This window comes from Nymphalis io, chromosome 27 (genome assembly GCF_905147045.1).
Source record: "Nymphalis io chromosome 27, ilAglIoxx1.1, whole genome shotgun sequence".
NCBI classification, from domain to species: domain Eukaryota; kingdom Metazoa; phylum Arthropoda; class Insecta; order Lepidoptera; family Nymphalidae; genus Nymphalis; species Nymphalis io.
In genome coordinates this window covers 8,027,743-8,042,816 of record NC_065914.1, presented here as the reverse complement: position 1 = coordinate 8,042,816, position 15,074 = coordinate 8,027,743, and the positions used below count along the sequence as shown (strand labels likewise).

General features: G+C 37.4%; 2 protein-coding genes across 2 annotated transcripts in view; both read right to left on the bottom strand.

Moving 5' to 3' along the window:
- Window positions 1-15,074, bottom strand: part of LOC126778940 (enhancer of rudimentary homolog) — a 238,256-nt gene that overhangs the window by 203,849 nt on the left and 19,333 nt on the right. The window lies entirely within an intron of this gene.
- Window positions 754-14,537, bottom strand: LOC126778906 (uncharacterized protein C1orf198). Its single transcript, XM_050502660.1, has 3 exons — window positions 14,231-14,537; window positions 13,502-14,105; window positions 754-3,138 (listed from the first exon to the last, which is right to left on the bottom strand). The coding sequence occupies exons 1-3, from the start codon at window positions 14,360-14,362 to the stop codon at window positions 3,005-3,007; spliced, it is 870 nt and encodes a 289-aa protein (XP_050358617.1). The 5' UTR covers window positions 14,363-14,537; the 3' UTR covers window positions 754-3,004.

The window sequence follows — 15,074 nt, the reverse complement described above, 5'->3', positions numbered from 1 at the left end:
GTGGTGGTAACAAGTATCGATCATTACTTTACCTTTTTTACTAGTGTATATAATTATTGGCCATCAAATTACTAACCCTGTATATTCGGGTCTAGGATGTGAAAAGTTTGTGCTTGTTTAGTTTAAATATATATATGTAATATACATACATATAATAATGTCCTCCAGACCAATTTCGGCCACGGCGGCCAATCTCAAGAGAGATTAGCCAACGGCTTTACGTGACTTCCGAGGCACGGTAGTATACACACTTCCAACTTCCAGACTCCGGGCTGCCACTTAGAATTTTCTGACAGAAAAACCCAATAACTTTTTATTGGCCCGAACTGGGAATCGAAGCCAGGGCCTCCGGGTCTGCGGCCTTATATCAAGCCACTAGACCAACGAGGCAGTCAATATACACATATATATATATATATAAACAATTAGCGAGTTCATGGATGAAAAACGCCTCCTGGTTACGCATATGCATATAGGAGTATATAGGATGGAATATGTAAATATAAAGTTGGTTTGTTTTTACTTCTGCCATTGGAATTAACAACAAGGTAAATATTTATGTGTGTGCGTGCGTGCGTGCGTGTGTGTGTGCGTGTGTCGTAAGTGTTTGTATGTGTATGATTGATGTGCGTGTGGTGTAATATATAATATTGAATATATATACATTTGAATATATTAAAAACATTAATGTGTAATACATACACACATTTTTTTACTATCTGTAACAAAGGTATACAAAAATAAAACAAAAAATCATTTCAATATTATATTAATCATAATTAATAGCACATTTTCATATAAGAAATAAAATAAAAAAAATAAATGCAGGAAGAATTGAGAGCATGCGTACATAACACAATACAAACAAACATCAGTGCTATTCTATAAGAACTCACTTCATTACTCAACCGTGAAATATGCACAACCGACTTATGTTGATATACTATTTTGGTTCGTGTATTATTGTAATGTTACGATTATAATGGTCAATATCGCATTTCAATTACTGACATACTCGAGTTTGTTCTTACAAAATAGCTTGAACCACAAACATAATTACTTAAACGCTAAATATTTTGTTAATCTGGCTTTGAGTTACGACTTTTCTAGTGAACCAGCGTTTCTAGTGAGAGTTTACTTATTAGATAGCGTTTAGTGCGATTCGTATGAAATGATAAACAGCGCCATCTAGTGACAATAATCAGAATGAAAGACGTAATAATGTAATGTTGGTTACATTATATAATTCATAAGATAAATATACTTACAATAAACAAACAGTCTTTAAATGAGATTACAGATTGCCTCGATGTAACGAGTCGTTGATAGGTTTACGTATTTTCATGATATAGAGGTGATGACCCCATAACCAGGTCTGGACTTAGAGATCCAAGGACAGCAGGCATTTAGACATTTGAAGTCCCTGTTAGCGTTTTAAGTAAACAAATTTTTGGCTAGACTAGGAATATATCTGCTAGCATTTACAAAACATAAATTGCAATACCAATTGCTAAGCCAATGTTGTCTACATATTTTTAGAGACGTAATAATACGCCAACCAAGTTTTTTGACAAGAGTTTAATTAGAGTTTAATAAACGTGTAGAGTTTAATGAAACGCATCTTTGTTGAGACGAAATATCTCGTCCATCATACTGCAAACCTGACGTCATAAAATATCGCTCGTATGGAGATGGCAACATCGAGATGACATGATCCCGCATGGAAAGAGTTAATGATGCCTATGAGATGGCTGGTTGTGTGGACAACACGAAAACCAGACAAGCACCGCTGTGATAAAATTGTTTATAATATCCAAGGACAATATCGTGACGAAATCTGCATGCGTAGGAAGTGACGTCACGTCATCGACTAAGCCACTTCACTTTACCTAGCGTATTTGCATTGTCCGTACACTGCAATACGTACGTATTTGCTAATTTGCAAAAATATTGGCCAATAATGACAATAGTTCGTTCCTTTTCCACTTGTCGGTGTTTAGTTGAACGCTTTTCCCGCTATTAACTTTTTGCTTTGTTATGAGTATTTACAGATAAAAAAACATGTATTCAATATATAAGACACACAAGTTAATTTATATAAAAAATGTATATAAGATAAGTTCACAATAACACATTGTATAAATACTATTATATTATAATACTGGGATAATAAAACTAAGACGAGATTTACGAAGAAAACGCATATTCAACGCTATATTCTGTTCTCGTAACAATACATCTCAAAGACAAATGACATTAAAGTTCAGCCACTGAGGACGTGCTTTCCTGACACCTGTCAGTTGCTCATGACTTGTGGTCAATGACATTGTAACGGCATGGATGTAGGAAAATACCGTTTTCTTGTTTAAAATTGAATTAAGCGTAAAATTACAACATTTATAACAAGATAAAATTAAGGTAAATTTTGCCATTTCAAATTCCTATCGTCCATTTGATAACTGATCTGTGAGGAACGCACGCTATCAACGTCCGAACAATATGCCATTCAGCTCACGTATTTCATAATTCTATCATACCTAGCTGGTACTTTTATGTGCACACTATAAAATGAAGCATGTTCACGTTTTATGAATACTTATCTTCAAATTATACATTACATTAATGACGTTTTGGATATTTTTCAATCACTAAAATAGCATAAAGTTAAATATTCTTAACAATCTCCCACTTGTGTATCGAATTTGGATTCACGACTCACGAAGATAGTATTTTTTTATTTATTTCGCACATGTTTCTTTCACTTAACATTACGTTAAATATAAAAATAAAAAAGTTACGAGTTGGGCAGTTTACGTATTAATTATAGATTTGAGATTTTTGCCTATAACTATAATTCACAAACATCAAACGATCGAATGACAAATAAAAAAAAAAAGTTCTATCATTTGAAATTCGAATGGAATTCGATTATGTATTGAGAATATATTAAAGGCCATACTGCGGCCGGGGTTTTAACAACGTACATAATATACAGATACATATATTACCAGTTGTCTAAGAAATCGTAACCTGTCTTTGGTAGCGTGCCGGTCTCTGTCAGCGTCTCCGTGGACTGGAAGTCGGTTCCTGAAGACGCCTGGCTAGAGGACAGCAATCCTCTGTTCTCTTCCGAGAGATCTGAAAGAAAAAAAATTAAATATAAACCAACCACGAGAGGAGTAAAGACAAACAACCATTTATTTGACATTGAATAAGTTAATACCATTGATCGAGAACTTGAATAATCCGTAATATTCATTATGGATTTGCGAAAAAAAATGGCGTCTTGAATGTCGGATAACTCGTTATCGGAACCTTAAAATTAAAATATAAACGGATACTTATATGGATTATTTAAGTAATTAGAATAATGTTATGTTATAAATAAAGATATATTAATCAAAAACTGTTTGTAGTGCATCTAAGGTTTGTTTATATTTATTATATATAAAAGTAGCCTATATAACTGGGGATCAAGCTTGCTTCATACTAAATTTTATCAAAATTGATTCAGCGGTATATACATATACTATAAACGCGTAAAAGACAAACATACAGACATAGTTACTTTAATTACATTAATAATATTAGTATGGATTAAGTTTTGTATTTCTAAAAGCCGGGATGACCCCGTGGTTAGTAACTTATCAATATTCTTTTAATATATTTTTTTATAAATTATTATCCACAGACAACCAACAGTTGACACAGTAATACAATAACAGCCTGTTAATGTCCCACTGCTGGGCTAAGGCCTCATCTCCCTTTTGAGAAGGTTTGGAGCTTATTCCACCACGCTTCTCTTGAAATTAGACAGCATGCAGGTTTCCTCACGATCTTTTCCTTCACCGTCAAGCACGAGATAAATTATAATAAAAAAAAATTAAGCACATGAAAATTCAGTGGTGCTTGCCCGGGTTTGACACAATATCATCTCAAAAACAATATTAAATTATGAAATTATTATGGTAAATGTCCTACTTACTAGCGGTAGTCTAAGCATGCACTGTCACGTTACAAAATAAGTATTAGCTAAAGAGTAAACATTAATTAATCACATATATGTAAATAAATTAATTGCTTGCTGTGGTCTCCTTTAATTGAAGGAGCACACATACTTTAAAATATTATTCCACGATGTAATGTACTCGTAAGTGTGTATCCCTTGTTGAATATCCTTAATATATAATTAAATAATAAACTCATTGAGAGTTGAAAGAGATAAAATTTTGGTACAAGCATATAAGTTAGACATAATAAAATTATAAGAGAATTACAATTTCATTTTTTTTTAAAACAACAGACACACGGGACGTAACATCTTCGTTCCCCAAGGTTGGTAGCGCATTGGCGATGTACATAAGGTTAATATTTCTTGAAGCGCCGATTTGTATATGTGGTATACGCCGCGAGCGCGATTCGATGTCAAATGTCAATGCAGGATTTCCGTTGCGTACTGTTTTTATTTTTGCGATTCGTTTCTAATTTTTTTATGGTATAGGTAGGCGGACGAGAATATGGGCCACCTGATGGTAAGTGGCCACCAACGCCCATAGACATTGGCGTTGTAAGAAATGTTAACCACCGCCAATACGCCACCAGCCTTGGGCACTACGATGTTATGTCCCATGTGCCTGTAATTACACTGGCTCAGTCACCCTTCAAACCGGAACACAACAATACCAAGTGCTGATGTATGTATATCTTTAAAGCTTTTAATTAATTATTAATTCTTTAAATAAAAAGCTTAAGGGAGTTAAGGTTACCAAGGTCTAAGCTTAAAAAATGGTTAATAGATAAAAAAAATTACTCTATAAATTAATATTTAAAAATTCAAGAATGTATTGAATGAATGAATAATTAATGATTGGTGATTAATTCAACTTTAGTAAATGGATAATTTTGGATATTTTTTTTTAAGTTAGAAACATCAGCGTTTACAAAAACTTTATCCCCAAAGTATGGTTAACAAGGGATGCTTTTAATATAAGTGAATTAATTTCCTTTTCGGTTCTCGGTAGAATCTACATTTCGAACCAGTTTTTAACCATGACGATTTGACGGTTAAGGGTGTCCACCTTTTTTTTTACCGTTTTCATACTACCGTGCCGTCCCGACGGTTGGCCCGCTTCCGCGGGCCTCTAAATCCTAGGGCGTACTCGGGGTACAGAGACCCTCTGGCCCCGGCGACACTCACGGCGGGAGGAGAAGATGCGCATAGCGCCGACGTCTTTTCCCCGGTCTTCTTCTGCGAAGCGGGTCAGTGGAGGCACTCTTCTCGCGCTCCCGCTCCGTGGCCTCCTTCTGCGACATGACATTTTTGCAGAAGGAGACCATCTCCATCCAGCACCTTTCGCTACCAAGCATGGCATTTATCACGCTCGGCAGCGAAAGGTCACCGCCGATTAAAGTCGCCAGGGAAAGGCGCTGAGGCCCCCAAGCGGCACACTCCATCAGAGTGTGGCATGCCGTGTCCGTAGGCGCACCACACTCTTGGCAGGAGGGCGTTACCTCCCGCCTGACTATTCCGTGCAGGTACTTACCGAACCATGTCACCACCATGGCACCCATGTCCAGTAAGCACCTGAGTCAGTCTGAAGGTTAGTGTGCCGCCTTTTCTCGTTACCCAGCGACTCGAGTGGGGACAGATCGCCTTCACTGTCGCCAGGCCTGCTGATGGAGACCTCAAATCCTCCTCCCACCTGCGAATCAGGGCTTGCTGGGCGAGAGTCCTAAATCGCAGCATCTCCTCCAACCCTGGACGATCGCCACGCGACCTCACTTCCGCGAGCACCCTCACCGCTATGATTCTCTGCGGCCTTCGCAAGAGAACCTTGTTCCGAGCGGTGAGAGCGTCCACCCCGATGGGAGCACCGTACAGAGCCATGGACCGCACAACACCGGCGTATAATCGCCGGCATGGCGTTTCCGACCCTCCTACATTTTATAGGTGCCGGCTTAAGGCAGCGGCAGCGTTGATGAGCTTCGGGCCAAGTTGGACAAAATGCTGCCCGAAGCTCCATCTTCCGTCCAGGGTCAGGCCCAGATACTTCATGTGGGCCTGCACCTTAATCACCGTCCCCTGGACGGTAATACACGCCCCTCGAGGGCCTCGACGTGGACCGTGGAATAAGAGGGCCTCCGTTTTTGAGATGGAGACCCTCAAGCCCAACATTCTTATGCGGTCCACTGTGAGCGACCGACTTCGGCCAGGCGAGCCGCCTCCTGAAAATTCCGCCCTGTCGCCGTGATGAGAGTGTCGTCCGCATAGCATAACACCCCCATTCTGGGAAGGACGGATGCCTGCAGGAGCCAGTCGAAGCCAACGTTCCACAGAATTGGGCCGAGAACTAACCCCTGTGGAACGCCACAGCCTACCCGACACCGGACAAGACGCCCATCGCCCCCCTCCCAGAGGACTACCCGGTCCTGGAGGTATGCCCCCAACAGCCTCCTGAGATAGGAAGGCACCCCGTAAGGGTGTCTACCTATTTTAAATAAAGTAAATGTATATTTTATTATTTAACTATGCACTTATATGTATAAACTTAAGTTAATCATTGAATTTGATTAATTATTGTTCATTTTAAACCAATTTTTATTTTCATCATTTTATACATATATTAATATAATTATTTTAATGTACAATTGGTGTGATCTGTATTTAATATTTATTACTTGTTAACAAATATATTTGGGTGCCTATCGCGGGTGAAATGTGTTAGATACTTATAAAGAAATCATAACGTCTGTAAAACTATGTTTCATGCAAATAAATGATTATTATTATTAATACCGTTTTTTTTATAGAATAGGAAGGCGGACGAGCATATGGGCCACCTGTTGGTAAGTGACCACCAACTCCCATAGACATTGGCGTTGTAAGAAATGTTAACCACCGCTTGCATCGCCAATACGCCACCAACCTTGGGCACTACGATGTTATGTCCCATGTGCCTATAATTACACTGGCTCAGTCACCCTTCAAACCGGAACACAACAATACCAAGTACTAGATGCTGTTGAAAATGTATATATTTATTTAAAACATTTCATTAATTATTAATAATTTAAATACCGATTAATTCATATATATCACATTAGCAGTGCTGGCCGCCATTGAACAAAGCTGTATTTTTATAGAAGTAAATATTAGTTCGTATTATTCGATTCAATGATTCAAAAGTACTTATAAGATAACTTCTGTTTATCTCTCGTAAATGTCGCAATAAAATGTACAGTCACAGCTCACAGCTACTCTGTTATATTCCTTCGTTTGTTTTATTATTCGTTGGTCAGTGGAACGTGCGTTATCTCCTGTTTAATTAATTACGGTACTCACGTTACTCATACATAGATTAAGTACTGTATGACGGTGTTTGTTTTTTATAAAATTGTAAGCTGTAAGCTTTGACTGCGAGTTTGCGACCTGATCGAATTATGAATTTGCCCATTGCCCAATTAAATGTTATTTAAAAGTTAGTACGGCCCGTTATGTCACATTGCAAGCGACTCTTATCCTCAATAGAAAAAGGTTTAGATCAAATTCCACAAATTAGCTCCAATGTAAAATATAATAATAATATCCCAAACTAAGCAGAGCTTGTACTATAAACCAGACAACTGATATACTACATATCTTTTGTAAATACATACTTATATAGATAATTACAACCAGACTCACGACAAACATACATGTTTATACACACAAATATCTGTCCTGGGTGGGAATCGTATCCACAACCTTCGGCGTGAAAGGCAAGTATCTACCAACCACGCCAACCGGCCCGTCAAATGTATGTTGGGGTATACTATACACGTGTGCATTATTATCCGACACAGGCAGGTTTCCTCACGATGTTATCCTTGCATGTGATGAATTATAAATACTATGTACATGAAAACTCTGACATATTTACCAGTTCCTATGCATTTTAAACATTAACCAAACTTCGCTGATCAAATCACATTACTTTATTCAATATAGAAACATTACTTACTTATTCATATATATATTGTCAATCTTAGAAGAACCGGAAAGAAACTCTGCGATTCTGACTTTCTCGTCCATCGATTTTTTTCTTTGCAAAAATTTCGTCAATAAAGTTTTTTTTAATTAAAATTACGATATAATCATTGCATCCATAACTGCTGTGTATACAGTACCTATCTACCTTCTAATATATTTTTTTATTAAATCATCCACACGCAGCCTTTAATAAGACATAAATTAAATAAAAAAGGTCGGTAAAATCCTCAATAGCCTCAAGGCCTATAGAAACGAGAAGTCTTCTCTCCAAGCTACCGGCATATGGTCTGCCTGCTCAGCTATGCACCTGGATTGCCAGCTTCCTACACAAGCGTAGCCTTCGTGTTTTAGTTGATGGTTGCGCTTCACAATTCTATGTAGTGAATGCTGGCGTCCCCCAGGAATCTGTGCTATCTCCCACACTCTTTCTTTTGCATATCAATGATATGCTCTCCCTTGGGAACATACATTGCTATGCAGATGATAGTACAGTGCATGGTGGATACCACGGACGCGCAGTGGCTGGGCGGGCGGAAACTGAGGCGAGGCGGGAGAATCTTGTCATTGAACTCGATAGGACGTTAGAGCTCATCGCCAAATGGGGCTCTGATAATCTTGTTGAGTTTAATGCCAAGAAAACACAGGTATGCGCTCTAACGGCGAAAAAGTCAACATTTTCCCGTCTTCCCTCCCTCTGTGGTACTCCGCTGGTGATGCAAAGCAAAATCGCCATGCTGGGGATTGACGTTCGCTGCGACCTTAGTCCAAGGGATTACATCGAGGCTGTTATAAAAACAGCTTCACGGAAACTCGGAGTTCTGAACAAGGTGCGGCGCTTTTTCACGCCACAACAACTGTGCCTGCTGTACAAAACACAGGTACGGTCTTGCGTGGAATATTGCTCGCACCTTTGGGATGGCTCCGCTAAGTACCTACTTGAGGCCTTGGACCGGTTGCAGCGACGTGCCGTACGCATTATTGGCGACGTAAAGGTCACAAACACCCTTGAACCTTTACAATTGCGTCGTGAGATAGCAGTACTGAGCGCTTTCTGTCGACTGTATCACGGCGAGTGCTCTGAGGAATTATTCTCTCTAATTCCTGCTTCCCCCTTCCTTCTTAAGTCCACGCGAGCTGGTTCTCGATGTCACCGCCTAACTGTGACATCAATTCCATCGCGAACAAAGAAATTTGGCAACTCCTTTCTTTGTCGCACTTCCAAAAAATGGAATTCCTTACCAGCTCACGTGTTCCCCTCCTCTTACAACCCGGGTTCCTTCAAACGAGGCGTGAAGAGGCATCTTGCGGGCCGGCAAGGCGAAGGCGGCTAGTGCAGAACGTTTTTCCCGTCTGTACTGGCCGTCGTCGCGTTTGGACTCTACTACCACTTACCATCAGGTGGAGTAGAGTCATTTGCCCTTTCGGCGAATATAAAAAAAAAAAAAAAGAAACTAATTGCCAAAAGATTACGAAATTATTAACATTTTATTTATGTAAATCAATATTCAAAATAACTATAAACTAGAGCAGTATTGTGCAAACTTGTTAATATTTTATCATTGAATCAATCGAAGACAGCTTTCATCACAATTGAATATACACATAATATAATAAAAAAGTCCAGATGTCATCAGTGGCCGTCACGGACCGGCTCGCAGAAGCGAAACATCAAAGTTGATCGTTTTTTTTTTTAATGTTATAGGTAGACGGACTGGCAAAGGGTCATCTGATGTACAATGGCGCTTTCGTCGTCGTCGTCACCATCACTTATATACAATGGCGCTGAAGAAATATTAACCATTCCCTACATCGTCAATGTCACCTACCATGGGAACGAAGATGTCATGATTCTAGTTAAGGAACTCTAATCCCACGAATATGCTGACGCACCAGACTGATGGAAGATTCCCAGGCGAGTTACCCGTATTGGCCGAGTTCCCTGTATTAGCCTATCAATGCATCATTGTTTTAATTTTTTAATTTTATTAATTGTAACATTATTTTAATCACTCTTTATTCCCACTTCGAGTAAAGCAGTCGTTAGTTATAAGACAATAATTGTATTAATATAATATTAATAAATAATTGATAATTACTCTAGTTATACTGTCTTACTCACCCTTCTAAACGGAACACAACAATACTAAGTTTAGTTTAATTTAGCGGTTGAATATCTGATGAGTGGCTGATACCCATAGGGCCTGCACAAAGCCCTACCAGCAAGAAATTATTCATTTCTTAAACCATTACCATTACAATGATTCGCGATGTGAAGTTATTCTCAAATTACACTATATTAAATTCGACCTTCCATCTCACTGTTACAACCATACTATGAGTCGTAATGACTACACTCTGTCACACTAATCTTGATTGGAATTAAGCGACTGAAACTGAATATTAAACCCAATGAGAGTTCCTGTATATACCACTTAATGAGTGACCGCCTCGTTGGTCTAGTGGCTAGATATAAGGCCGCAGATCCCGAGTTCCTGGGGTCAAACCCCAAGTCAGGCCGATAAAAAAGAAGACTCTCTGTAAGAGACCGGAATTTGGAAGTGTGAACACTCGGTGCCTCGAAAAGCACGTAAAGCCGTTGGTCTTGTCCGGTAGTGTCGGATTGCCGTCTCATTGTATTATGAAGAAGTGAAGGAATAGAGAGTGCATCTGTGTTTGGTCACAAACTTGTGCACTGTAATATGTCTCCGTTAAGATTGGCCACCATGGCCGAAATCGATCAGGACATCAATTAATACAAATTAATGTTTATAATTTTATCGAAAGCAAGGCAAGGCAAGCACCTCTGAATTTCTATATGCTCGATTTGTGTTCATAATAAATTTCGTGGTATGCGGTGGCATAAAACATCGTGAGCGAATCAGCCAGATGAAAATTTGCAATTTTTTTGTATTCACAAACCCACATTAGTACAGTGTGGTGGAATAAGCTCCAAGCCCTCTCCACAAAGGGAGAGGCCTCAGCACAGCAGTGGGATATTTTATACCCTATTACTTTTCCGTTTTACTAGCATAGTCGATTCCAAAACATCAAAATATTGAAAACATTGTTCATCCAACGACACATATGAGATGTATATATTTATAAACAATAGGACTCGTGACAGTAATTGAATAATATTAGTTGATAATAAGTACGTGTCATACAAGAAGCTATGTTTAGAAAGAATATTCATAATTGCAATTATTAATTACGTACATATTACTGGTGGTATGTGGTGCTATGGAGCGAGCTATGCTCGGAGTATCTTTGAAGGATAAGATCAGAAATGAGATTATCCGGAAAAGAACCGGAGTCACCGACATAGCTTGCAAAATTAGCAGGCTGAAGTGGCAGTGGGCTGGTCACGTATGTTGTAAGACCGATGGCCGTTGGAGCAGACGAGTCCTAGAGTGGAGACCGCGAATCGGCAAGCGCAGCGTAGGGCGTCCTCCAGCCAGGTGGACCGACGACCTTAAGAAGGTGGCGGGCACCAACTGGATGCGTAAGGCGGAGGATAGGGAGCTTTGGCGCACCTTGGGAGAGGCCTATGTTCAGCAGTGGACAACGATTAGCTGTTGATTGATTGATACTGGTGGTAGAGCTTTGTGCAAGCTCATCTGGGTAGGTACCACCCACTCATCAGATATTCTACCGCAAAACAGCAGTACTTGGTATTGTTGTGTTCCGGTTTGAAGGGTGAGTGAGCCAGTGTAATTACAGGCACAAGTCACATAACATCTTAGTTGTCAAGGTTTGTGGCGCATTGGCTATGTAAGCGATGGTTATCATTTCTTACAATGCCAATGTCTATGAACGTTGGTGACCTACCTACTCTATAAAAAAATATGTTATAATACAAAGAGGATTTAAATGATTTAATCAATGCGACATAAATATATTATAAAACATAGAAAAATATATTTTATTATAGAAAAAATATATAAACGATCGACATAATTAATTAAGTAGAGACAAATAAATCGTGTTGCAAGTCCATACTTTATACAGGCAAATCGAGGCAGGCTTATTGCTATTGGTGGCGCATTGGCGATGTACCATCCCTGGTTACATTTCTTACAATGCCGATGTCTATGGACTTTGGTGACCACTTACCATCAGGTGGCAGATATGCTCGTCCACCTACCTATAATAATAATAAAAAAATCTAGAAAAATTTATACTAATAAATGACAATCTCTACATGATAACAATAACATGTAGTATTATTTTATTAAATTCCTCTAGTCGCATATGTCTGTCTGTGTGAACGCGATAATCGTAAAAACATCTGAAAGGATATTCATACGGTTTTTATTTATAGATATATGATTCATGAGGAATGTTTAGGTGTTTAATTCAGCCAATTTACACTTAACCTGTTAGGGTATTAATATAAATATAACGATGATTACCAACTGGTAGCTTTATGATATTGAGTTATATGTATTACAATATAAATGTTTTATGTATTCAACCTGCGCAATGCCAGGATAGGTTATCCTTAGGTAAGTCTTTTTTTAAAAAAAAGTTTATTGCTATACTTTTAACTTTGCCTATCAATAAATATAAATCTCATGTTTAAAAAAACGCTCAAAAAGGTTGAAGACTGGAATCTGGGGCTTAACATGCTTTCCAAGGCAGTACAGACACAACTTCCAGATTCCTTAATTTTTCGCCAGAAAAACCATCGCAGAGTTCAAACCCAGGACCTCAGAACCCACTGCTTTATACAAGTTAGTCACTAAACTGATGAGACAATCAACTAGATAATACTATTATTATGAATAATAATATACAATTGCTATATTCAATAGCAAGTTGCTATTCATGATATAGTTAGTATTCTGACAGCAGCCTAACATATGATAATAAAGGTGTGTTCATAAATTATTACAAGCATTTCCTGTTGTTATGCATGTACATCTACATACATATTTCCATTGCATTTATTTACATCATTGCGATATTTAATTATCGTAGAATGTTTAAAGTATTTATTACCATTCAATTAAATATTTTCAACTATATACAGTAGAAGTAATGATTCAGTGGTCAGAGCATGTGAATCATAACTGATAATTGCGGGTTCAAATACAAGTAGGCACCACTAAATTTATATACTTAAATTGTTTATGTAGCTCTGTGGTGAAAGAAAATATTGTGATGATATAAGCCCCACGTCTTTCTTCAAGAGAGGCCTGTCCCCAACAGTAGGATATTAACAATATCTTAGCCTGTTTATTATTACCAAAAGAAATAAACTATCATATATATCACATTTATAATATTTAATAAGTCCAGCCTTACTTATAGACTTTGTTTAGCTAGTGGTTAATAAAAGAATGCTCTCTTCTGCTTTCAAATATCATATCAATAATCACAGAAAGAGAGAAATTATTAAAAATTAAATTTTAGTTATATATAAACTAGTCTATACAAGAGTCATTAAAAGTAAATATATGTAATTCTTACCGCTATGTGATTTGACGACACTGCTCCTATAGTCCTTATCAAATTTGCTATCGTTTGGTGGACTCTTAAAATTCGTTCTGAAAAAGTTTTCCGAGGAGGCCACGATTTGTGTCTGAGGTAATGATGGCATTAAACACTCCCGTTCCTCATCCTTGCTTTTAAAATTACCCATAAACTTAGTTATGAACCCAGTGGGTGATATCACATCCCTGTCATGGGATTCTTTATCTTTAAAAGTGCTTTTCAATACATCGTGAGATTTTAAAGCGTTTTTTAATTCATTAACGACTTTCGAATGAGATAGCGCCAGTTCAGTCATTATCGGTGGCGGCGACGTACACTTCACATCTTTAGACACTCTGTGCTCACTCAGCACACACAAATTAAGTTGACTTTTCGTCTGATAAATGAAAGGGGCAGAGTGTTCGTCGCGATACGATGCGTTCTCGTCTTGTATCATTCTTAATCCATGTTCACATCCAAAAAAAGACATTAAATTATCTTTTTGCACCGGTGGCTCATTCAAATCAAATTCTAAACTTTCAAGCAAAGCATATTTGAGTACTATTTCAGGTTTAATTATTGATTCATTTATAATTTCCGCCTGTAATAAAAAAAGGACTTTCAAATTTTGCCACAGTTTTATAATTAATAAATAAATTTTTTAAGACTATATTGTATTAATCTTATATTTTTTGAGTATTAATTAATGGAAAATATAAAAATCACCTTTTCCTTGTCCGTGAGCGTATCCCAAATGTTTTCATATGAATTTTTTGCTTCTGTAATATCTTCGTGAATTTTTGAGGCGAGAGGATTCATAGAACGAAAATAATCTTCCGCAACGGCGCTCAACGCCATGATTGCGTAGTAATTACACTGTTTTAGAAAAAATACTCAATTCTTAATACATCAGTCACGTAATTGCATTCAACATAATTTACTAACACAAATAGGAAATGCACAACCGATTACGCTCACGTCAAAATACACAAATGAAATTCGATATTTCAGAATCACAATGATTCACATTATAACATTATTATGGGAAGCGTAAATTCATAACCCGTAACTTTACATCTCGTCACTCGTGATTTATATTATCTGACCAAACAGCACAGAGCATTTTAATTGTTTCTGTTTTCAAAAATACAGTTAAATGGTAAAAATAAATTAACAGCGTATACTATAATAATAGTTATAGTGGAGAAAAGAATTTACATTCAGTATTATTTTTAACAAATATAAGCATATATGCAATGAACAATGAAGATGTTAACGGAGTTTATCGTTATTTTAAGTTAAAAGTTTAGCACTATATAACATTTGCAAAAATTATATTATTTTATTTTGTGTAAAGTATTAATTCAATTTTAAATAATATTAACAAACAATTTAAGATTAAAAAAAAACATTGATATAACTTGCGCAAAACTAAACGACTTGTCATATACAGTCTTTTACTAGATAGTACTCTTATCGAAATAATTAGACAGAGATAAAAACACCATTTCTCAAGTATAGAAAAAGGATAGCAATTGTTTACATCAATGTTGAAAGCAAAGAGTGTTAT